At 39.1% G+C, this 25159-nt stretch overlaps 2 protein-coding genes across 4 annotated transcripts; both read left to right on the top strand.

The window, feature by feature from the left end:
• Positions 1-1500: 1500 nt before the first annotated feature.
• znf143b (zinc finger protein 143b) lies at positions 1501-12479 on the top strand. Of its 3 annotated transcripts, none has more exons than XM_082541341.1 (15): positions 1501-1955; positions 3878-3990; positions 4236-4424; positions 4618-4698; positions 5193-5389; positions 6154-6222; positions 6312-6428; positions 6565-6640; positions 7212-7337; positions 7933-8112; positions 8648-8875; positions 9311-9459; positions 10286-10438; positions 10767-10895; positions 12212-12479. In XM_082541341.1, exons 2-15 carry the CDS (start codon positions 3885-3887, stop codon positions 12293-12295), a joined length of 1884 nt encoding a protein of 627 aa, XP_082397467.1. In that variant the 5' UTR covers positions 1501-1955; positions 3878-3884; the 3' UTR covers positions 12296-12479. The 3 variants fall into 3 exon arrangements, with proteins under 3 accessions (XP_082397467.1, XP_082397466.1, XP_082397468.1); XM_082541340.1 differs by having other exon boundaries at positions 1504-1955; positions 3875-3990; XM_082541342.1 differs by lacking the exon at positions 1501-1955 and adding an exon at positions 1999-3762 and having other exon boundaries at positions 3875-3990.
• Positions 12480-13578: 1099 nt separating this feature from the next.
• Positions 13579-21425, top strand: wee1 (WEE1 G2 checkpoint kinase). Its single transcript, XM_082540822.1, has 10 exons — positions 13579-14599; positions 15050-15264; positions 15664-15730; positions 16582-16754; positions 17050-17318; positions 18523-18612; positions 18706-18791; positions 18885-19055; positions 19612-19757; positions 20176-21425. Exons 1-10 carry the CDS (start codon positions 14111-14113, stop codon positions 20327-20329), a joined length of 1860 nt encoding a protein of 619 aa, XP_082396948.1. The 5' UTR covers positions 13579-14110; the 3' UTR covers positions 20330-21425.
• Positions 21426-25159: the final 3734 nt, after the last annotated feature.

The following is a 25159-nucleotide window of genomic DNA, read 5'->3' as shown; positions in this document are numbered from 1 at the left end:
AATGTATATATATGACAGCGCTGTCCAAATGTTCTTTCAGTGAGCAGCTCACCCTTGCTTTCACCAAAAAGGAGGGATATCCACAAAGCCATCTCCTCTCTTATTTTGCCATCACTGTCATTTGCATCTGAGCAGGAGACAGTGGTTTATGCTCCCTAACAGGACAGACTGGTATTCCTGACATTTAATTCATTTCAATTCAATAGACGATGAAGCGTTCCCTTCGTGTTTGTTCTGTTTCGTGTCTCTGAGGTTATAAGTGTTGGTTTCAGATAAGAAGGCTCAAAACTGTCCCAAGCTGGTTGTGTTTGAAACCTAAATATTGACATCAGTTGGAGCTGCTACATTTACATCATGCAGGTAGTTGTTTACTTAATTAAAAGCAATAATACAAGACTAACAAAATCATTTCTCATTACAAATCCATATTTTTGCTCTGAGGTCAAAGTTTATAATGTGAAAAAATGTACTGAAAGTGTAAAAAAAAGTCTTACAGATAATTAAATAATTATTTTCTGTGCATGTGTGTAATTAACATTTAGTTTTTCTCCATTCCATAGCAATCACTTTAAACAGTTTGTTTACTTTATTATTTTATCTTTTTAATTAATTTTACTAGTTTATTTTCTTTTTTCAGTATGACATATAGATCAGTATTATCATTGTCATATTTGGATTTTTTTAAAACTTTAATTGCATCTTTGTCAGGGTCAAACTCAAGGTTGTCAAACATTCCAACATCCCAAACCTGTCCCACCAAAGTGTCCAACGCGGCCCGCTGTATGACTTTGCAAAGTGTGAAAACTGTAGCCAAGTCACTTTAAAAGTATTTCTAGATTTTTACAAAGTTATGATTCATGTGAACATTTGGTGCCTTTCCTCCTGTGATCTTTAAATGAAATGAAAGTCTTCTTCTTTTAACGAATGAAAATGTAATGATAGTAGACTCAATGAATGTCAAAGAACTGAGATGTATTTTTGAAAATTGATTTTTCTTTAGATATCCAATGCCAATTATCTATTTTGGTAAACAGTCCTGTCATCTAGAAGACTTGGGAAGGCAAAGGATATCTGTCAGTGTGGCTTATGGTTAAACATTTTTAAAATCTTAGTTACCTATACCAGGTGAACTTTCATTCAGATGTACTTCTTTACATTTAATGAAATGATAACATTTGATGGGATTTTCTTATGCAATGACGTTATTAATCTGCTCAACTTCAGATCTGATCGGGCAGTATCTGATCCATGGAATACAAATAGACAACCCTGAGGTGAATCCTGCATTTCTACAGTCATTCTCGCCTCATTGAGGACTACATCTCTACGTCTTTTCAGCTTCTTTTGTAGGTGTTCATGAGGTGAAATTGTATCTGCAACTTTTAAAAGATGATTATCTGATGTCCTGGGTGTAGTTTGTAGTGTCATTTTATCCCAGCGAGCCTCTTTTCACTGCATTGCCCACATTCCCCCTTTTTTTACCCACACGACCTTGTTTTCAACATGGATGCCGAAAATTCTTCCACCACAGCGCAGTTTATGTCGCTGGCGAACCCATTTAACCACATTTTGTGTCGCACGGTGGCTCGGAATCTACAATGTCGGCTGACTATCGTCTACCTTTCATGCTTAAATAATTATTTTGTAACGACGTAGCAGCGCATTTACAGTCAAACTGCCGAGACAATGCGAAAAAGGACGCGGAATGGCGTCTGCCAGGGGCCCGGGAGACTGAATACCAGCAGTATAGACTCGAATGAACGTAACAGGCACACGCCTAACCCAATAAGAGCGGGCTTTGCGAGTCGGTGACCAATCCCTCAATAGAGAATGGGCGGGACAACACGGTAAGGATAGTTCTGTCATACATGTTCCCGGGTTGTGAACATCGCCGACCGTTTCCTGCACTGTTGCATGGTGGTCGAACAGGAGGAATTGTTGGAAATTTTTCGGAGGTTAGTATATAAATTGGTTTTTACCCAGTGTGCATTATTCCCTCAGCCATCTCTGTGAGAGGGAGTGACAGGTTGCGGTGGGGATTCAGTCTAAGAATGGGAGACGGCTGTTTAATCATAAAATAAATTGACACCCACCGAGCCAAAATGCTTATGTTATCATTAATTAGCTCGCGGATTCCTCGCTCTTGTTTTCCAACTGCGTCGCTCGTTAGTCAAACGGGAAGCTGTGTGGCGTCAGATAGCTAGCCCTCCATTTGTCATTCCAGAGCCCTTTTAGACTTCACAAAATCATTTAGAAGTCTCTGTGATCTCGATAACCGCAGTCATCGAGAAACAGTTCGCCAACAACCGCTGTGAAAGTCGTGACAGCGCTGCTTGTCATAGTTAGCAATGTTGTTAGCCTACGAAGCGGCTATCAAGCTTACTCCATTACGGCATGTTTCTGTGGCTGTAGTCATCAACTCAGCGTTTAGACACGCTGTCAGTGTGATAACTGAATCCTGGGATACCAAAGCCGGTTAAATACACTTGTTTGATATACAACAGACTTGACTAATGTGGCAAGTCATAGTTGTGCTACATCGTAAGTAGCTAGCTCCAAGTATTGAGTCCAAATCAACAAGCGCGTTGACTTGGACCAAAAGCAAGTAATGTTGACGTTAAGTTATTGATAAGACACTAGTAAAAGATTGAATTACCAAATGTGAGCTGAGCAGAGCTGTTAGACTGGTTTATTATAATTTAATAATAAACTATTATAATAAGTGATGTTATGTTTATGACTTGAACTTGAAAACAGAGCAAGTCAGAAGAACGCTATAACGAATCTTAATATGCTTCTTCTTTCTGCGTTTAATATCCACAATATGTCTGATTAGGTCACCAGAGTTGTAGGGATTTCTTGACATTTTTATTTTGTATTTGTGTTAGATTTTCTGTTCATTTAACTTCCAGAGTTAGTTTGTTCGTTTCGGTTCACTTTTTGTTAGAGATGTTGTAATATATCAGCTGAACAATGTTATCAACCAGTATCGGCCTTATTGACTGATATCACCTATTGGCAAACACATGACATTTACAGATGTTTATCTTTTATGCAACATAAATTTTCCACTTAATAAATGTTAAAAGGTGTGATGAAGATTTGAAATTTTGCTTATTTTTTTATGACGATAAAAGAAACAAAATATATGAGATTACTTTGTTTCCTTGGTACAAAAAAGAAAATGAATAAAACAATGCAAACACCTAACACTAGTATCAATTCCATTGAGTCAATAGAAATAGATTAACTATGAAGCCTGATATGAAGCAGGTTGTTACATTGGCTCCAATTTCACAAGTGTTGTATCTTTAGTTTGAATGAGGGGTATTTGTCTGGGGCTGAGCTTAGAATAAGAAATATATGTAGCAGACATTTCATAAACAAACTTGACTCACTTTGCAGGTAAATATGTGCTAATGTTGTTTGTGTTCACACATGTTACCATGCTGAAACTGGCAAAACAAAAAATTTCATGTAATGCAGAAAATCTCAAGTTAATTTTTGTTTATAAAAAAATCTATTTTTGTTTTACTCTTTCACTTAACTTATTTTGTTCCACACTTAGGTTAGGTTATTCTAGTAAATCAAAACTAAGTTATAACACATTATTTCTATGCAGTTGTATGGTTGTTTGCCAGTTTGTTGGTTGTATTTACTGAGTATGTTTAGACACTGAAAAAAACATTTATATATGTATGTATTGCACATATTGGAGGAATAGCGATGATTTGAGGGGCACTGCAACAGCAACAACATTAAGTAAGATTCTTAATGGTTACATCCAGTTATCAAATAACCGCACAGTATCTGCATTTCCAGTGCCCGTGTCAGTATGCATTTCATTTGAGTGTCTTGCCTGTTTCCCCTGCAGCAGCTAAAGCATGCTCTTGGCCCAGATAAACCGGGACTCCCAGGGAATGGCAGAGTTTCATGATGCAGATGGGCAGCCGGTCACACTCTGTCTAGCAGAGGCTGTGACAGTGGGAGGTGAGCCTTTAAACTTTCTATTGTTACAAAAAATTTACTGACATCACTGCAGAACTGTACATCTAATCACATTTGAATTTCAGTCCCAGTTTTGGTTGAGGATGGCAAAACTGTGTCCAGAAGTAATCTGGTATTAGCTGGGACAAAGGGCATCACATCGCAGTCCTGTTGTTTCATTTTGTGACGATCTACTCCATTACTCCTTAAACTAAAAGTCTATGTTTTACTACTCTCTTATTTCCCAGATGCAGATCAGATGGAGAGTATGGACACAGTGAGTCTGCAGGCTGTTACACTTGCGGATGGATCCACTGCATATATCCAGCATGACACCAAAGGTTCCTTTTCAGATGGACAGATTATGGACGGCCAAGTTATCCAGCTGGAGGATGGCTCTGCTGCCTATGTTCAGCATGTGCCCATGCCTAAAGCGGGTAAATAAAATGGAAATATTGTAATACCAATAGCAGAGTAGAGCTTATTCTTTGTGTACTGTGTTTGTGGCACAGTGCAAGGCTGTAATTTAAATGCATGTCATCTATGTAACAAAAGCTCACTAGTAGCTAACCAAGAACACACTAATGAAGAAGTGAATGTGAGTAATGTTTATTTTTAATGCACTTTTAGGGGGGGGCAGTTTACAGCTTGAAGATGGACAGGCTGTTCAGTTAGAAGACGGAACCACTGCCTATATTCACACACCCAAAGGTAAATAGCACCTAATCAAACTGAATTGAATTTTAAGCATCTTTCATCTATTTAGTTGATTATTTTAATGTTTCATTGCATCAGTAAAAGAAAATAGTCAAAAGACATCTGCTTATCCTTTATTATATTCCCTTCCTATAAACTCTTTTTTTATAAATTTATTTGCAGAGTTTGGCTAAGCTGCAAGTTCACAGACATTAAAAATGTTCATGTGCATGTGTATCTTCTTTTTTAAAAACCAGTCTATTCATGGGACAACACAGTTACATAAAAATGGTTACATAAATGTTGGTGTTGGACTAGAAAATGTACAAAACATTTATAAATAAAAACTCTTAAGGTGAAGGATTTCACCACAAAGAAGCATTAAGTTTGGGTCCAGACATGCAGGAAACTATTATTTCTCTCCCCAAACTTTTTGATTTTTACTGGAACAAAGCTCAGTTTCATCAGTGAGTTTCAGTTTCTGCGTCCTTCTCCTAATTTCTGTGCAGAAACATATGATCAGGGTGGCCTGCAGGAGGTACAGCTGGAGGATGGGAGCACCGCCTACATTCAGCACACTGTGCACATGCCCCAGTCCAACACCATCCTGGCAATCCAGGCTGATGGCACCATCGCAGACCTGCAGGCAGAGGCGGCAGCTATTGACCCAGAGACCATCAGCGTGCTAGAACAGTATACCACTAAGGTACGTGTGCTTTGTCTTTGTACTGGTGTGGTACCAACTCTACATTGTGTGTGTGTGTGTGTGTGTGTGTGTGTGTGTGTGTGTGTGTGTGTGTGTGTGTGTGTGTGTGTGTTTTGACACAGAATTATGACAGCGAGAAAGTGGTGGGGTATGCAGTATAAGTGACAGGTGGATTCAAGGATGGGGGTGGGGTGGTACCATCTGAGGCCCTTCCTGTTTGGAAAGGTGATGGTCACGCAGAAGGCTCTGTGGTCTGTGATGTTTACAGATGACACTATGATCTGTAATGAGAGTAGGGAGCAGGTGGAAGAGCTCAGAGAGGTGGAGTGCACTGGAGAGAAGAGGGATGAATGTCAGTAGAAGCGAGACAGAACACGTGTGTGAGTAAGAGGCAGACAGGTGTAACAGTGAGGATGCAAAGAGGAATATTGATATGAGCTTGCAACGTAGTGGCATTTTATCATGTCACACAAAATTTTTAGGTAAAAGAAAATCACTAACACCATTGTGTTCTGCGCACATGTAATTGGCTTGTGTAAAAAGTTATTATGTTGTTATCTTGGCAAGATGGTCACTTGTGAATATGAGATTAAATATTATCTTATTCATAGGCTTTATAAATTTGCCTGTTTTGAATGTTCCATTTTTGCTGTAATAATGGTTTATCAATTTTAAATATTATAGTTTCATATTTAATATCCCTTGGTTTAATATATTTATGATCATCCAATAGATATTAAAATACCCTTTCTTTTCCCTCAAAGGTGGAGAATATAGAGAACCCCCTGGGGACCTTTGGCAGAGTTGAAGCAGACAATGGTGTCCACATGCGGGTAATGTTTCTTTTTATTTATTTCTCCTTTTTTTTTTTCTCTTTACGTTAAGTCTAACATTGGATACATAATTGTGCCTTGTCTTTCAGATTGTGTTACAGGGACAAGACAACAGGCCAGGAAGGGTCTCAAATGTTGGGGAAAAGTCCTTTCGCTGTGAATATGAAGGCTGTGGAAAGCTGTACACCACTGCCCACCATCTTAAGGTAAGTGTGGGTGCTTTGTTTTTCTAAAAATTATTTTTTTTGCCTCCTCAAGTGTAGATTATTTAAAGATAACATTTTGTAAGATTTTGCCATTTACTGAAATGCAATGCTTTACAGTTTTGTTTGTGTCCTGCAGGTACATGAGCGTTCCCACACTGGAGACAAACCGTACATCTGTGACTATCCCAACTGTGGAAAGAAGTTTGCAACAGGTAGCAACAGATAATATAATTTTACAAGTTGACTCATGGCTAATTTCTTTTATTTTTGTTGCCAAATTAAAACATTTTTAAACCCTTGATTAAAATCTCATTATCACCATAGTGATGTTGACAATTGAACTAGTCAGGTTATTACTGTGTAAGTTTTTTTTTCCTTTTAATGAAGGCTGTAATTGAGTGGGATTTAATTTATTTGCAAAAAATAAATTTTTTGTTTATCAAATGACTTGAAATGTGTGGAAAATGCAGACTCTTCAGTAAAGCACCCCAGACAAACTGCCTTAATTACCACTTGTAAACACAAGTTTAGTCAACCCCATTCAATTAAATTCTATTATTTTTATAGAGCACCAAATCACAACAACAGTTGCCTGTTATGTTATGTTATATTGTAATGTAAAACAGTATATTGAAAGAGATCCCCAAAGGTCTGTTTTGAGCTGGAAAAAACTCTTGCTGTTAAATGTAAGACCATATCTGAGATCAGTATAAATATGGAATAGGCTGCTTGTAGTTATGGAATAATAATTTAGCTGAATGTCAAATTGTGTGATTCTTTAAGGCTATGGACTGAAGAGTCACTCGCGCACACACACAGGGGAGAAGCCATACAGATGTCAGGAGTTAAACTGCTGCAAGTCCTTCAAAACTTCTGGAGACCTTCAAAAGCACACAAGGACACATACAGGTAAACAACCACACCCAGAAACTCACTGACAAGTCACAATGTTGTTGCAACACTCAATAAGCCTGATAAGGTTTGTAAACAAACCCAGGAGATTAACTGTTGTTTGCTACTGCTGGTAAAAGCTATATTACTTCAGGGCTGTTAATACAGAAGGGGCTGTTTAACGAGTGTTTGGAATCAAAATGGATTGAACTAACTAGCCACACAGCACTGTCTTTTTTTAAACAAACAACACATGGTGGTGAAGAGCTAGGATTGGCTGAACAACTTGAGGGGGTTGTGTCAAGTTGTTCAGCCAATGCTGAACAACAGATGAGGGGAGCTGAAATTTTTCAAAGCCACCATAGTGCTTCAGGAGCACAGGCACATGGTCATCACGAGAAGCATGACGCCAAGTTCCTCCTGCTTGTTTTTTAAAACACAGCAGACATTTTGCAGTTGGAATCACACTGGTTATTTATAAAGGCCTGAAGGCTACTTTCATACCAGCATTAGTCATGTTAAACAGCTGCTTACAGTGTTGTGTCCTATTTCTGTCAGGTTTACAATTCTATAGATTTCAAGCTGCAGCGTTGACATACTTCATGTTTTGCAGGAGAGAAGCCTTTTAAATGCCCAGTTGAAGGCTGCGGCAGGTCATTTACCACCTCCAATATCCGTAAAGTTCACATCCGAACACACACCGGAGAACGGCCATACTACTGCTCTGAACCAAGCTGTGGACGGTCATTTGCCAGTGCCACTAACTACAAGAATCATATGCGAATTCACACTGGTGAGTCTTTGGTATTTTATAATGACTCAGCTTGCTGAGTCGTTATGAGTCACTAAGTGCTCTCCAGTTGAACCCCTGGATCTCAGCACAGTTTTGTTTTTTTGTTTTTTTCCACAGAAGCTGTGCAAAAAGCTTTTAAGCTGTTAATTGATAAAGTTTCAAGATAGCTTAAATCATCATGTCTAACACTGAAGTTTGAAAAACTCTGTTTTACTAGGAAGAACAAACAAACATTATTTCTATATATTTTTAAAACTATCTAGAATATCTATAGAATATCTAGCTTTTTAGTCTTTTTGTGGAGATTTAATCCTTTTACTGGTCTTCTATATAGGATATGTATTTGGATTTCACTGTTCACTGTTCTTCACTACATTGTGATCTTACATATAAAGAAAACGTGATGTAAAAGTAAAGCATATATTAATTCTTGAGTGCTGAAACAACACACCAATAAAGATGGGGGTCTTCACTTCTCTTGCAGTTTAATAAATGAAGTCAAATGCTCATTGTCTTACTATTTTTTCCACTCCAGGTGAGAAGCCGTATGTGTGCACAGTGCCTGGGTGTGAAAAACGCTTCACAGAATACTCCAGCCTTTACAAACACCATGTTGTTCATACGCCCTGTAAACCTTACAACTGCAATCATTGTGGGAAAACCTACAAGCAGATTTCCACACTTGCCATGCACAAAAGAACAGCGCACAACGACACCGAGCCCATCGAAGAGGAGCAGGAAGCCTACTTTGAACCCCCAACAGGTCAGTAAAATGTAACGAAACAGAACGAATATTTTAAATGTTTTTTCATCATCATCATCTTTATTTCTAAAGCACTTTAACAACAACTACAGCTGACACAAAGTGCTGTACATTAGAACGAAATAATACAATCACATAAGATATAAATAAAAGCCAAAAACCCCCCAATAATAATAATTAATTTGTTAGTTAATAAATTATTTAATTAAAAGAGAAACGAAGTCTCACTACGGTCAAAAGCCAAAGAATAAAAATGGGTTTTAACGTGTGTTTTAAAAGTGGACAGTGAAGGGGCCTCTCTAACGGCCTCTCTTTTTTGATAAGTCTGTGAGGGATGTAGGAATTTAGAATGGAAACAGATGTTAACAATAGTTCAGATAAAACTGTCTATTTATTAACTTACAAAATTCTAATGAATCCTTAATGTCAATTCAGATGCCATCGATGACCCCAATGTGAGCTACACGACAGCTGTAGTGGAGGCAGATGACTCCGGATCAGAGCCGGTTCCAGTGGAAAGCTCCGACATGGTTGGTCCGCAGCATGTTGCCCTGGTAACACAGGAAGATGGAACACAACAACAGGTAAGAGAATACAACGTCATCATGACTATAAACATATTGCAAATAACTTTTTTTTTTTAAGAAGCGAGGATGCTCATCATATACCATATGTGAAGCAAACGCCTCAGAAATCCCTTAAAACTACATTCATTATAATGGTCACCAGTGGCAATAGCCGTGACTGCAAAATGACATCTGATCCCTGAAAACTATATAGGGAAAGCGACCTTCTGCCCTGACTTTTGTAAACATTTTCCTAATGAGTTTGTGGGATCAGTCACCAATGTCAAGTCATGTTAAAAAAATATACATATATATATATATATTTTTTTTTTCTACAAGTCAGGAAGGAGGGAAGCCCAGGATGGTAATTGGCTAACAACCAGTAATTGACAAATGGTTAGACGATGAGCAGACTGACCTCTCACTCTTTACGTTCTGTGTCAAATGACCAAAACAGCTCAAAACAGTTCAAAAGAAACATGTATAGCATTTCAAATGGTAGAAGAAATATAATTTACATATTAATGGTGCGAAGGTTGGATGATAACTGCAGCAGAGATTTTGTGAATATTAAAATGAACATATAGCACATATAGGAAGCTGAGATTTCTGTAAGAGTAGCATTTAAATTCATTTCAGGTTGTTCCTGTTTTAACTTTGTACTTTTCTTGCATATGCTTTTTCAAGTGACATCAAGTATCAAGTGGCAGCTGCAAAGTCTCCTGACTGTTTGTCTACTATTGAAAAGACGATTTCTAATCTCAGTGGGACTTTGACCTGGCTAAAGGATGCAATCTGAAGTTGTCAGAGTGTAGTTCAGACTCAATGTTCTTTTCTCTTTCAGGTCAGTATCTCCGAGGCAGACCTTCAAGCTATGGGTGGCACAATTACCATGGTAACCCAAGAAGGCACAACCATAACTATCCCAGCCCATGAGCTGGCAACTCAGGGTGCTCACTCAGTCACCATGGTAACAACAGATGGCTCAGATGAACAGGTAAACAACTCTCATAGCTCAGTAGACTGCACTCAGAATAATGTGAAGGGCTTTTTTTCTATTTAGAAGGCTTCAGTGTGGCATTGTATTCAGCTTAAATAACTGAGCTGAAAATCAAGTCTATATATTATAAAAGTAACTTAAGAAAGATCAGTTGCTTTTATTTTTAGTATTTTTATATTTTTTAAAATCAGGTTTTCAATTTTAATTTATTATTTATTCCGTTTTCTGGTAAACTTCCATGATGGAATCAGATGTGTTTTTAAAAATATATTTGTGGCTCAAAAATTAAGCTGTAATTTAAGTACAGCGTTTTTGTCGCCCCCAGGTGGCCATCATGACACCTGACATGGCTTCATTCCAAACTGTGGAGGAGGCAGGTTACAGCCAAGAGCAAGATGATATTCATCCTGTCACATTACTGGCCACATCCAACGGCACACACATCGCTGTACAGGTTGGTAAAGATCATCAGAGGGACCGAGTTCCAGTCATTAAATGTATTTAGTTCACTTTAGGAAGAAGATAAAGGAAAAATTTGGAAAATGTTACATCTTTAAGTCTGGTTGGAACAGGCTCTGCAGTACAGAGGCCCCACCCTGAAAATATATTTGCCTAAAGGCTTTTGTAGGCTTTAGGAGTGGTAGGTGTGCTGTTGACCTCTTACTGCAGGGGTGTCAAATTCAAATACACAGTGGGCCAAAATTCAAAACTAGAACAAAGTCGCGGGCTAACATTAATATTTATTGAAAAAAAAAAATTCCTCCATATATATGAATGAATCTTTTCTTATTGACTCAAATAAGTTTTGCTGGAAAACTGAATATGGAACAAGCAAAGCTTAATACTAAACAATATATATATTAGCTGTATAATACCAGTAGGCCAGCTCTAATAGTAATTTGGTATGGCTTCGCGGGCCAAATGTAATTAGGCTGCGGGCCAAATTTGGCCCGCGGGCCAGAGTTTGACACCTATGTCTTACTGGTTCAGTCAATTCGGGATCAAAACAAACCTTAGTATGGATGTTATTCAAATTCATGGTGACTGCTAACTTGTTATGCAAAAAAGAAAACCAGCGCTGTAAATAATTGTTTGTTTTTCATTGACACACAATCTTATTATGGAAAGTAAAGGGTTTGGGGTTTTTTTTCTCTAAATGCCTCTACATATAGGAGAATGATTTATTTGTTAAAGTGCAGATGTTATCTTTATGTTTATCTAATAAATTCACTAACATTTATCCACTTAAAATACCTTTTTTTTTAGCTATGTATTAGAGTATCATGCTTAATTTACTATCAAGGCCAAACCCTTAAGGGTATTATAATTACATCAAAGGGCTAACAACCTTTTTATTTCCCTCCGCTGTCTTTATTTAACAAATTGCACTGTTTCTGTTATGTTAATGATTTAGCAAAGGCTTATTTTGCATCTTTTCCGTCATGTGACAGTCATCCTCCAGCAGCCTGTTGGGCAATGGTGGTGGTATTGTTTTTGAGAGGGTTGGGAGTATGAATGCATTCACTTCCATATGTGTTTAGACATTGACACAACTTTTATTTTAGCTCCTTTATTTAAGTTGAAATTAAAGTGCTATCTCTCTGAAGTACTTTGAAGGATATTCATGCTCAAGGGATTACAGCACTTTAATATGTGCGCCTTTATTTTGAAGGGACCAAAACCGTTGTATGTGCTAATTCTAGTACTGCTCACCTGTGGTCGTCAAAATTTCAATATTGTTTGCATTGTTTTCCTCTCTCTTTTTTATAGCTTAGTGATCAGCCTTCGCTGGAGGAAGCCATCAGAATAGCATCAAGAATACAGCAAGGAGAGTCACCAGGCCTGGATGATTGATCGATAAGGACAGTGATTATGAATTAAGACTAATTTCAAATGGACTATGTCAGTGGGAGAAATCATGAGTCTTCCTCAATGTTTTTCCACAAAAGAATTTAGCTTTTATGTGTACATAGAATTTTGATAACTGGAGTTCTGGTGTGCTATTTTGTCCCTCTACATAAAATGTGAGAGGATGGGGGGGGGGAGGGGGGCTTTCTAATGTTTATGGTGCACAGTACTGCAGTGTACAGCTAATGCTATTTCTAATAAAAAAAACAAACAAAAAAGTGTGATTGTGTGACTGCAGTTGATTTTCAACACCCACGTGCTTATTAACTTTGTCTCCTTTCAACCTTGCTCCATTTAGAAGGTAAAAATACCTAGAGGACAAAGGGAAACTGTATAACACAAAATTTTTATAAAAGATTACAGAAAGATATGAATGACAAGCACAATAAAAAAAGATCCAGAATAGTTAAAAAGAGCATTGTGCAAACACATTACAGTACATGGAAAACTTTTTCAACTACCCTGAGGAATGGAGAAGAAGTGTACTGGTACTGATTTTCAAAGAGCAGAACTGTAGTAACTACACGGGAATAAAGTTGAACCATACCATGAAGATGTGTGAAAAAAATGTTAGGCTTCATTCTGAGAAAGCACAATATAGATGTGTTGTTTGCTTCCAGACTGTTGATGGACCCTAGGTCAGAAAGAGTTTCACTGTGTCTTTGTGGATGTAGATAAAGCAGACAATAGGGTGCCAAGAGAGAAACTGGTACTGCATGAATAAGTTGGGAATGAGATTTTTGCACGAAATCTTCTTTTTAGCCACATTTTTTTTAAATCTAGTGTTTTAGGCGTCTCCCATACTCCGTTGATGCATTTTGCACCATTTCAACACCTTCGTGCACAAAATCTGCCATAGAATCCTCATACAGCAGTATATTTTTCTGCTTTTTTTCATAAATCACTTAATCAACTTGAGCCCTTTTCAAAATGATTAAACATTAATTTATTTTCAAAAATGTAAACTTAATGACAGTTTCAGATATTTGAATTATTAAGCATTTATTGAAAAAACTTTGTCAATAAACTTACTAACTACTATAAACATACTAACTCGCATAACTTGTATATAACGGGTGGGTGTTTATGTTAATGTTTACTTGATCTTTCCGCCTGAATAAATTGTCCTTAATGGTCGCGTCTCGGTCAGCGTGTAAAGGCACGCGTTCGCGCCAGATTGTTGCTTTGCTATTCATGACGTAACGTCTCCCGAAACCGCACTGGAACGCCCATCTTTCAAAATTTAGGGACGAGATGTGATTGGCTGCGCATGGCATGTGACCAACGGTCGCGGGAAGTCCTTTCCCACGCGCGTGATAGGAAGGAGTTGGTAGTTGACTCATTCAAACTTTTTGTAAACATTGGAATGGTTTAATTGTGGAAAGACGTGTTTCTCTGTCAGTCAGCCGTCAAGAAGGTAGTGACGGACACTCACACCCGTCGGGTGGGGGCTTTATTTTTCGGAATTAATTCAATATCAGCTCAACTTCGGACGTTGTTCTCGGGGCCATTTTTAGCGTTGGATGGGCGTGTGAGATTCAGCAAACACATTAACTTTGTAGGCGAAGCTTCTGAAGGTAAAAGTCGTTCTTTTCAGGCTTTTGGATCAGTACCTTTAATTTGAGGCAACTAGAAGTGTTGTATCTCATTTAAAAAAAAAACGTCATTTCAGCAGTGCTGTGGATCCGCCGCGTGCTTTTCAGTTTTTGGGTTTTTTGTTTTTTTTACGGCGTCAACGAAGCCGGGTTTTAAATCCTGAAAATGTCGAGCTACAGCCGCCATCGGCACGGATCTCCTTCTCCCAAAAGTCTGCCAATCCGTCAGAAATTACAGTTCACATGCAGCGACGGAGAGGACGACATCATCGAGGACATCAATAACAGCACAGGGGGAGAGTCTGGCTTCACGGAGATGGATTCCCCGATGCCAGTGCGACGGATCATCGCCGATAAATGCCTGGACGGGAGCAGCAGCCCCCTGAATCAGTCCGGTGGGGACGAAGACGTGGAGCTATGGGACGAGGAGGAGAGTTTTGGATCCCCAACTCACCTGCAGTCACCCAGCAGTGTTATATTTGCCAACTGTTCGCCATCCCCTCGGAAAAACTCTCGGCTGTTTAGAGGGTCTCCCTGTCGTCCCGGATCTCCGGACGACGGGGGATCCAGCTCCCCGATCCCGGACTGTCCAGACACACCCCCGCACAAAACCTTCAAGAAACTGCGGCTTTTTGACACACCGCACACACCAAAGGTAAATGTAATTTAATTTTTGAGACATTATTCATAATCAGACTCTTGCAAAACCGAACATTTGAGTGCACTTTCTTGTCTTGTCTCTGTAGTTTAGCTTACTGCTTCGATCGTTTCTCTGTCTTTTCGGGCCTAAAAGTGGAAAGAGATCAGGCCTTTTAGCAAACACACTGATTCAAATTTTTGAACTTCTGGAGAGTCCGTTAATCACCCACTGACCCACTTAATGTATAACTGTACTTATTGCATAACGTTATAGTCATCCACACAGTTGTATGTCTGGGCATGTCTATCAACGAGTGAGCATTTAATTTAAAGTACCTTTACATTATAAATACCAGTTATTGTTCTTAGCTTATTTTATGCGCATATTGGTTGAAACAGATGGTTTTTTGGTGTTTTTAGTCCTTCTGCTCTGTTATTCTCTCATCTCTAATACTGACTTTTGCAGAGTTTATTGTCCAGAGCTAGAAGCTCAGGCCCGGGGTCCTCCAGCAGGAGAGTTTCCTTATTCAAGAAAGTGGACGTTTCAGGAAAGTCACTTATTGACAGTGGCAAGAGACAGCAGACCCCCCTGGTCAACTTTAACCCCTTCACCCCTGACTCCCTCCTCATTCAGTCTGCCACACAGCAGAGAATCAACAGAAAGCGAGCACACTGGAATGAGTAAGCTCATAACTTTATATTTTGCATCTTTAGATCAGTCCTCAAAAAGCGCGTGTTACACGTCATTGTACTTGAAATGTGGCTGTTGGAGTCGATAAACTGCTGTCAATGATTTTGTTCCAGATTTCCCAGCCATAACAGTTAGTCTTTAATTACCTTAATGTTAATACAGCTATGCAACAATCGTTAAACACACAATGTAGTAGCCGATTTTGTAGACCTGTATTAAACTTTACCTGTTTCCTTCAGCACTTTCAGAATATCTAAACATTTGGCAGTATAAGACCCGAGGTTTACCACGACCTCACTGAACTCTGCCATGTGCTCTTGAAGTCCTCAGTGCTGCCCCCTGCTGTACAGAATGCTAACCCACATTATTCTTTATCTTTACACTTGTAGCTCCTGTGGAGAAGACATGGAGGCGAGTGACGGTGAAGGAGAGGAGGAAGTGGTGCCACCATCTAAGGTATTTAGATGTTCTTGTCATTTCTAGTCAGATTCAGTGCCTCTATTTTATTGTTGGGGTGTGTTGCTGGCACTGCAAACCAGAAAAGTTTTCTTTATTCTGTCTGGGTGTGAATAGTGTTTTCTAGGAGTCTGAGAGATTTGAGGTTTTATAAATGACTAAATTGTCATATATTGAAGCCTTCAGTCACCAGATGTCAAACTCTATAAATATGTGCGGTGTATTTTGGGCTTGTTAAATACATCTTTCCATCACCATCAGTAAGAGCACCAAATGAGAGAATATTTTTCGAGAAATGGTTTTCCATCTGTAGGTAAAGGTCTAGAATTCTGTTTTGGTTATGTTGTTTTTTTTAATGGAAGCCACATATAAACATAAGTAAAATGAATTTCTCTTATAGGGGAAATTATGTGAAGAAAAGTTTGCTGCTATTTAAATTTTATTTGGTTCCTTTTAAATTTGTAGCTACAGATGTAAAATTTGTGAAACATACCACGAAAGTTAAAAACAAAACACGAACCACACAGGTTAACTTTTTTTTTTAAATTAACAAATCTACAACAAAGGAAAATTTGGTAATTGTTGAAGTTATAAATGTTGTGGAACGAGATTTAAATGGAAATTCCAAAACGAGTATGTTGCACAATGCTCGTTGTTATTCTAAACACAACATAGAAACGGCTCATTCACATGTGTATTTCATATGTAAATTGCCTCAAAACTATTAGCTGGGTAAACCTGTTGGTTTCGGTGGTAACTGGACTGGAAAAGCGAGCTTCGTGCTGGTTGATGGTTGGATTTCAGTGATTGTATCAGATTTTCTTTTGTTAAAACTCCTCTCCCGCCCTCAGAGGATCACAATGATGGAAAGCAACATGACGTCCCGGTATGCTTCAGAGTTCCTCGAGTTGGAGAAAATCGGCTGCGGGGAGTTCGGTGCTGTGTTCAAGTGCGTGAAAAGGCTTGACGGCTGCATGTATGCCATCAAGAGGTCAAAGAAACCTCTGGCGGGATCAGTAGACGAGTAAGTAGATTGGTTTGTTTAAACTACGCAAACGAAGATCATATTTATTTGTGGTGAATATTGGATACAAATTGGATGAGTGGAAAGATGGCTGGATTATTCAAACTTACCTGTACTACTGTGTTTGTAATAAGACACATGTGTATATACCCAAAGAGACCCATGTTTCCTCTTTCATGTTTTTAAAGGAGCTCACTAAAAGTTCTTTTACTGGAAAGTTTTGACCTCCACTCATGTGAACTACAAAAGCAGCTCCAGTCACGTCCTAATTAAAACGGTCTGTTCTCCTTCACAGGCAAAATGCCTTACGGGAGGTGTATGCTCATGCCGTGCTGGGCCAACATCCCCATGTGGTACGCTACTACTCAGCCTGGGCTGAAGATGACCACATGCTCATCCAGAATGAGTACTGCAACGGCGGCACGCTGTCTGACGTCATCGCAGAGAACTACAGACGGCTCTGCTACCTGTCGGTGCTTGAGCTGAAAAATCTGCTTGTGCAGGTCACACAGGGACTAAAGTACATCCACTCAACCTCTCTGGTGCACATGGATATCAAACCAAGTGAGTAATTGATCTTGATGTTAAAATATTGGGAGTTGCAATATTTGATGTATTTTTTTTTTAAAGCATAAAAGAATGGCCGTCGAACTTATTGAGAAGTTGGATTATTGGGCTTTCCTGCTTGAAAAAATGTTTCGGGGATCTCGGCAAGTTCAAGACAGCCAGAAAAATCATGCACATTGGTTAAAACGAACAGTCATTACAGACTTGATGACTTGTTTGTTACTCAAAAGTAATATACATTTTGTTCTTATTAAATAACAGGAAATAACTGTTATCTGTCATCACTTTCTTTAGGTTTTTTGTCTTTGCTATATGCCATGAATGGGCAAAATTAAGACAGGCTCTCTTCTGACAGGGCTGTGTTTCCTGGTTCAGTTCAGTTGTTCAAAGTCTGTCCCTTAGCTTTACCCTAGACCAGGGGTGTCAAACATGAGGCCTGGGGGCCAGAATCAGCCCAGGAAAAACAATCTGGCTCACTGCATGGCTTTGAAAAATGTGAAGGAGGACATAATTTTTAGACTTTTAACTGTATTTTCTTAAGTTTTACAGCTTTTCCTATATTCTTGATACATCTAAGTAATTAGGACTAGAAATCTACCTTAGAAATTAGATTTTTTTTCTTTCTTTAAAGGAACTCACAACAACAGTCTGAGCAATGAGATGTCAAAACCTTTTCTACAGTTTTTACACAAATATTTATTACTATTTAAGCTATTTGTATAGTAATGGCTACTATTTAATTGACTAGTGCAGCTTTTCTTTATCATGTTGAAAAACCTTTATGATGTATAGTTGAAATTGCACTACTTTTCTTATATTACAATGTCACATAGGTTTACACTGACAGCAGGGGAGTTTCAGAGGCCACGCCTTGAGGCGACCATTGTTGTGATTTAGCGCTATGTAAATTGGATTGAACTGAAGTGGCCCAGCCCACTTGAAGTGAAAGTGGGTTGTATGTAGCCCACAGCGTTAAATCTGTTTGCCCCTTTTAAGAAATGTGTACCCCTGCTTTATGTGGCCCATTCATGCTGATCTGCATAGCTGCCCCCCAATATGCCCATTTTAAAACAGGAAAAATCCACACTAAGGTGTTTGAGGTTGCGATTGGCCTTCATTCTTATATTTTATAGAAAAGGAGATGAGACATTTAACATTAAAGTTTCCTAGTCCGAAACTAATGGAAGCTTTCTTTGTTTAGGCAACATCTTTATTTCACGGAAATCCATAGTGAGCTGTGATGAATGTGACGAGGATGAAGGACTGACTCCTACTGCCATCTACAAAATCGGTACGCTCACTCCAAAGTTCTATAATATCTAGTTTGTCATTTTATTAAATGTCAGATAGCTCATTCTCACATTCACCTGCGTTCCCTCTCCAGGTGATCTTGGTCATGTGACAAGAGTGAACAATCCACAGGTTGAAGAGGGCGACAGCAGATACCTGGCTAATGAAGTTTTACAAGAGGTTTGTTTTCCTGCTTAAAAAAACAAACCAAAAAGAAAAAATGCTTGTACTTATTCTGCTGCACGTCCAACATAATTTTTGTTTTCTTTTTAGGATTACAGTAACCTGACAAAAGCAGACATCTTTGCTTTGGCCCTGACTGTTGTCAGCGCGTCAGGGGCCGAACCTCTACCCACCAATGGAGAGAAATGGCACGAGATCAGACGGGGAAAACTCCCTGCCATTCCTCAAGTGCTTTCTCCAGAGTTTCTCAGTCTTCTTAAGGTAACTGCACAACACTTGTCTTTCCTTTTAGATCCTTTTAGAGTTTATAAGAATGGGTGTTATTATGTCGTAGCTTTTGTGCTTATCTGAGCCAAGTTGCATGTTCCCAATTACTTTAATGTATAAAGATAAACTTTTATTTTTCTATGAGACAGTGCAGGCCAGTTCAAGTTTTTCAAGCGGCCCTTCTCAAGCACTTTCATTGGGTGCTTGAAAAGTTTAAAATTTCAGCTTTCATTCTGATAGGACAGGAGAGAGCAGACAGGTCAGTAGGGAGTGAGTGAGAGGGAATTTCACATGAGATGGGCCGAGGTGGATTCAAACCCTGGCCTCTGGCATGAGTCATGCCAGATAAGCTATATTAGCCTTCCTGTGGAAAAGTGTCTTGAATGTTGTTATTTATTTTATTAACCAAACAATTGATCTAATAATTGAATTGTAGTTAATGTATTTCTTTTTTTTTTTTTTTTTTTGTAAATCTGAGCACTGTCAACCTCAGCTTAGTTTTCTGGTGAATTTATTTATAGGTTTTTGTTTTGTTTTGTTTTTTCCCCAGCTTATGATCCACCCTGATCCAACAAGGCGCCCATCAACCTCTGACCTCATCAAACACCCGGTACTTCTTACCACTGCCAGAATGAGTGCTGATCAGCTCCGAGTAGAGCTCAACGCAGAGAAGTTTAAGAACGCCCTGCTTCAAAAGTACGTACTGCACAGAAGCTTACCAAGTGTTTATTGTCTTCACTCATCAGTGGTTTGACAGTCTGAAAACTCCTAGTTTGTTTGGACAAGTTGTGTGATGGCAGCAAATAAGCCAGTTATGGAGTACCTATCCTGCACCAGTGTTAAAGGAGGGGGCTGGGAATCATTGCTCTGTCACTTTGAAAAATAAAAGTAGCAAACACATTATAAGAAATATGTATTCAGCAATTTGTTTGTATTCCTTAGTTAAAATAATAAACAGTGAGCATAGTGAGCTTGAGGGAGAAACCCAAGGATTGTGCTCAGTTATCTTAGCTCATTTGGTTACAGTTTTCAGCTAAGTCTAGGACTGTTCTTAGTGTGGTCTACCATCTCCTACGTGTCTCATTTATTCCCTTTTTCTTTTAATGTTCTTCAGAGAGCTGAAGAAAGCCCAGCAGGCTAGAGCGGCAGCCGAGGAGAAAGTTTTATCCACGGACAGGATCTTAACCCGCTCCACAGTCCAGAACTCCAGAACCACCAGGCTTATTGGGAAAAAAATGAGCCGATCGGTCAGCCTCACAATATACTGAGACTTTATTCCATCCCGATAAGAAGTGAAACACGAAGGCTTATGGACCTTTTAACCAGAACTGATCACTTAAAAAAGAAAAAAAAAACAACTTTTTGTTTTGGAGGACAACCCTGTCAGTCGAGGAGTTGGGCTCCTCTGTCCAATCAAAGCTATAGAGTGTTGATGCACCAGACTTGAACTCATCTCACTAGACTCTTTGCCAATATAGTTCAGTCCTTTCACCAGTGGACTTCTTTTTTTCTTTTTGAAAGGAAGGTAGCTGCTTTACCTTTTACACTTTGTCATTCTTTAGGTTTGCATAGATGTCAGACAATTCTCTCCATTCCTGTCCTTGCACTTCTCTCGACTAAGTCGAAGTGCATTTCAGCAGATCAAAACTGCAGTGAAGCTTCCCCCCCCCCCATGTGTGAATGTACTCAATGTAGCCGTGCGCACCTTACTGCCTGTCGCATGCCTGATGCTGGCTACTAGAGGATCTGAGAACTTACAGTTTCTGTGTTTGTAATGGAGCACTTTGGAGGTAACATGTGGCGCTTACCACATTGTTTCAAAAGAGAAAAAAAAAGAAAGAAAGAAAAGAAAATGAAAACCTGCTGCTATCCATGTTTTTGTGTGTCAGGGTTTGGTCTGTTTCAGGTTGGATCGTTAACTGTCACTGGCTCTTATTTTCAAGTAGCAGGAGCTCCTGTTTCCATCCTGTTTTGTATCTGGTCGGATGGAAATAGATCATGCTAAAAAAAAATAAATAAAAAAATTATCCAATGTCTGTGAAGTACCGCAACCAGTGAACCAACTTGTTATCTATGAGGTTAGAATTGATCCATGCTTTTAATCTTGCCTATTGATCAGTGCTGCCAACCCTGCCTGTAGCATTACTACAATCATCGTCCCGTTCTTACGATTCTCATGTGTTCTGTTGGTTCGTTCTTTCTTCTGTCTGTTTTTCATAACGCTTGTCTTCGATTACGGTTTAGGCGAGCATTCCTCAACCTTTTGTTCTTGTAACCCCATAACAGTAACTTTTCTGTTGTCTGTTCTGTTGTTGTACCATGTACATATGTTCTTTTTAATAAATTCTCACCATCTACACTTCACCTTCTGTTCAGTGGCATTTTTATGAGAGAAAAACTCTCAGAAAGATTGAAAATGAATCTTTAAGTACAAATGATTATTTGTGTTTAACAAAAAATAGAAACAACATCCAGCATAATGATATACAACAAAGTATATCAGCATTAGTATTTCTCACACCAAAGAATAGTCCTAAACAGAAGCCCCAGGTACACCACCAACCCGTTCATGTGTCTAACCGTTTTTCCCCACTCGGTGACACACCCGCCGGGGGTCAAACTCTGGTAATTGGTGATTCTGTTCTCAGACATGTGAAGCTAGAGACACCGGCAACCATAGTCAATTGTCTTCCAGGGGCCAGAGCAGGCGACATTGAAGGAAATTTAAAACTGCTAGCTAAGGGTAAACGTAAATTCAGTAAGATCATAATTCACGTCGGCAGTAATGACACCCGGTTACGCCAATCGGAGGTCACTAAAATCAATATTGAATCGGTGTGCAACTTTGCCAAAACAATGTCAGACTCTGTAGTTTTCTCTGGTCCCCTCCCCAATCAGACCAGGAGTGACATGTTTAGCCACATGTTCTCCTTAAATTGCTGGCTGTCTGAGTGGTGTCCCAGAAACGATGTGGGCTTCATAGATAATTGGCAAACCTTCTGGAGGAAACCTGGTCTTGTTAGGAGAGACGGCATCCATCCCACTTTGGATGGAGCAGCTCTCATTTCTAGAAATATGGACAAACTTATTAAACCCCCCAAAATATGACTATCCAGAGTTGGGACCAGGAAGCAGAGTTGCAGTCTTACACGCCTCTCTGCAGCTTCTCTCCTCCTGCTACCCCCCCAAAAACCCATCTCCATAGAGACTGTGTCAGCTTCCAAAAAGACAAAAAACAAACTAAAAACCAGCAACAAACAACTTAAACATAAACAATTACAAAGAAAGAACAATAAAGTATCCACATCTGAACCAAAGAGTAAAACAGTGAAATGTGGATTATTAAATATTAGGTCTCTCTCCTCCAAGTCTCTGTTAGTACATGACTTAATAATTGATCAACAAATTAATTTACTCTGCCTTACAGAAACCTGGTTGCAGCAGGATGATTATGTTAGTTTAAATGAATCAACACCCCCGAGTCATTCTAACTACCAGAAATCTCGAAGCACAGGCCGAGGGGGCGGTGTGGCAGCAATTTTTCACACCAGCCTATTAATTAACGAAAGACCAAGACAGACTTTTAATTCATTTGAAAGCCTGATGCTTAGCCTCGTCCACCCCAGCTGTGAAACTCAGAAACCAGTCTTACTTGTTATCATCTATCGTCCACCTGGGCCTTACACAGAGTTTCTTGTCTGATTTCTCAGACTTTATATCTAATTTAGTTCGGAGCTCAGATAAAATAATTATTGTGGGTGATTTTAACATCCATGTAGATGCTAAAAATGACAGCCTCAACATGGCATTTAATCTGTTATTAGACTCAATTGGTTTCTCTCAGAATATAAAAGAACCCACCCACCACTTTAATCACACTCTAGATCTTGTTTTAACATATGGCATAGAAACTGAACATTTAACAGTGTTTCCTGAAAACCCTCTCCTGTCTGATCATTTCCTGATAACATTTACATTTACAATAATTGATTACACCGCAGTGGAGAGTAGACTTTATCAAAGTAGATGTCTTTCTGAAAACGCTGTAACTAAGTTTAAGAATATAATCCACCCACTGTTATCATCTTCAATGCCCTGTACCAACAAAGAGCAGAGCAGCTATCTGAATGCTACCCCAACAGAGGTCGATTATCTTGTTAATAATTTCACCTCCTCACTACATACGACTCTGGATACTGTAGCTCCTGTGAAAACTAAGGTCTCTAATCAGAAGTACCTGACTCCGTGGTATAATTCTCAAACACGTACCCTAAAGCAGATGACTCGTAATCTGGAGAGGAAATGGCGTGTCACAAACTTAGAGGATCATCATTTAGCCTGGAGAAATAGTTTGCTGCTTTATAAGAAAGCCCTCCGCAAAGCCAGAACATCTTACTATTCATCACTGATTGAAGAAAATAAGAACAACCCCAGGTTTCTCTTCAGCACTGTAGCCAGGCTGACAAAAAGTCAGAGCTCTTTTGAGCCAACAATCCCTTTAACGTTAACTAGTAATGACTTCATGAACTTCTTCACAAATAAAATTTTTATCATTAGAGAAAAAATTACCAATAATCATCCCACAGATGTAATATTATCTACAGCTACTCTTAGTACCATTGATGTTAAGTTAGACTCTTTTTCTCTAATTGATCTTTCTGAGTTAACTTCAATAATTACTTCCTCCAAACCATCAACGTGTCTTTTAGACCCCATTCCTACAAAACTGCTCAAAGAAGTCCTGCCATTAATTAATTCTTCGATCTTAAATATGATCAACCTATCTCTAATAATCGGCTATGTACCACAGGCCTTCAAGCTAGCTGTAGTTAAACCTTTACTCAAAAAGCCATCTCTAGACCCAGCAGTCTTAGCTAATTATAGGCCAATCTCCAACCTTCCTTTCATATCAAAAATCCTTGAAAGAGTAGTTGTCAAACAGCTAACAGATCATCTGCAGAGGAATGGCTTATATGAAGAGTTTCAGTCAGGTTTCAGAGCTCATCACAGCACAGAAACAGCTTTAGTGAAGGTTACAAATGGCTTCTTATGGCCTCTGACAGTGGACTCATCTCTGTGCTTGTCCTGCTAGACCTTAGTGCAGCATTCGATACTGTCGACCATAATATCCTATTAGAGCGATTAGAACATGCTGTAGGTATTACAGGTACTGCACTGCAGTGGTTTGTATCATATCTATCTAATAGACTCCAGTTTGTGCATGTAAATGGGGAGTCCTCTTCACACACTGAGGTTAATTATGGAGTTCCACAGGGTTCAGTGCTAGGACCAATTCTGTTTACATTATACATGCTTCCCTTAGGCAGTATCATTAGAAGACATAGCATACATTTTCACTGCTATGCAGATGACACCCAGCTCTATCTGTCCATGAAGCCAGATAACACACACCAATTAGTTAAACTGCAGGAATGTCTTAAAGACATAAAGACCTGGATGGCCGCTAACTTTCTGCTTCTTAATTCAGATAAAACTGAGGTTATTGTACTCGGCCCTGAAAAGCCTAGATATATGGTATCTAACCAGATTCTTACTCTGGATGGCATTACCTTGGCCTTCAGTAACGCTGTGAGGAACCTTGGAGTCATTTTTGACCAGGACATGTCCTTAAATGCACATATTAAACAAATATGTAAGACTGCGTTCTTCCATTTGCGCAACATCTCTAAAATTAGAAATATCCTGTCTCAGAGTGACGTTGAAAAACTAGTTCATGCATTTATTACTTCCAGGCTGGACTACTGTAATTCATTATTATCAGGATGTCCAAAATACTCACTGAAAAGCCTTCAGTTTATCCAAAATGCTGCAGCAAGAGTGCTGACAGGGACTAGAAAGAGAGAGCATATTTCTCCTGTTTTGGCTTCCCTTCATTGGCTTCCTGTTAAATCCAGAATTGAATTCAAAATCCTGCTCCTCACATACAAGGTCTTAAATAATCAGGCCCCATCTTATCTTAATGACCTTGTAGTACCATATCACCCTATTAGAGCACTTCGCTCTCGCTCTGCAGGCCTACTTGTTGTTCCTAGAGTATTTAAAAGTAGAATGGGAGGGAGAGCCTTCAGTTTTCAGGC

This window comes from Aulonocara stuartgranti, assembly GCF_965226115.1.
Source record: "Aulonocara stuartgranti genome assembly, chromosome: 7".
Taxonomy (NCBI): domain Eukaryota; kingdom Metazoa; phylum Chordata; class Actinopteri; order Cichliformes; family Cichlidae; genus Aulonocara; species Aulonocara stuartgranti.
The sequence above is the reverse complement of the archived record's forward strand: the minus strand, read 5'-3'. Positions and strand labels throughout refer to the sequence as shown.

Bases quoted from the DNA above. Each gene is read 5' to 3' on its own strand.
- znf143b (XM_082541341.1), top strand. From the start codon at position 3,885: ATGCTCTTGGCCCAGATAAACCGGGACTCCCAGGGAATGGCAGAGTTT. The intron at 8,876-9,310 runs GTCAGTAAAATG...ATGTCAATTCAG, and splicing joins CTACTTTGAACCCCCAACAG to ATGCCATCGATGACCCCAAT. The intron at 9,460-10,285 runs GTAAGAGAATAC...TTTCTCTTTCAG, and splicing joins AAGATGGAACACAACAACAG to GTCAGTATCTCCGAGGCAGA.
- wee1 (XM_082540822.1), top strand. From the start codon at position 14,111: ATGTCGAGCTACAGCCGCCATCGGCACGGATCTCCTTCTCCCAAAAGT. The intron at 14,600-15,049 runs GTAAATGTAATT...TGACTTTTGCAG, and splicing joins ACACACCGCACACACCAAAG to AGTTTATTGTCCAGAGCTAG. The intron at 19,056-19,611 runs GTAACTGCACAA...TTTTTTCCCCAG, and splicing joins AGTTTCTCAGTCTTCTTAAG to CTTATGATCCACCCTGATCC.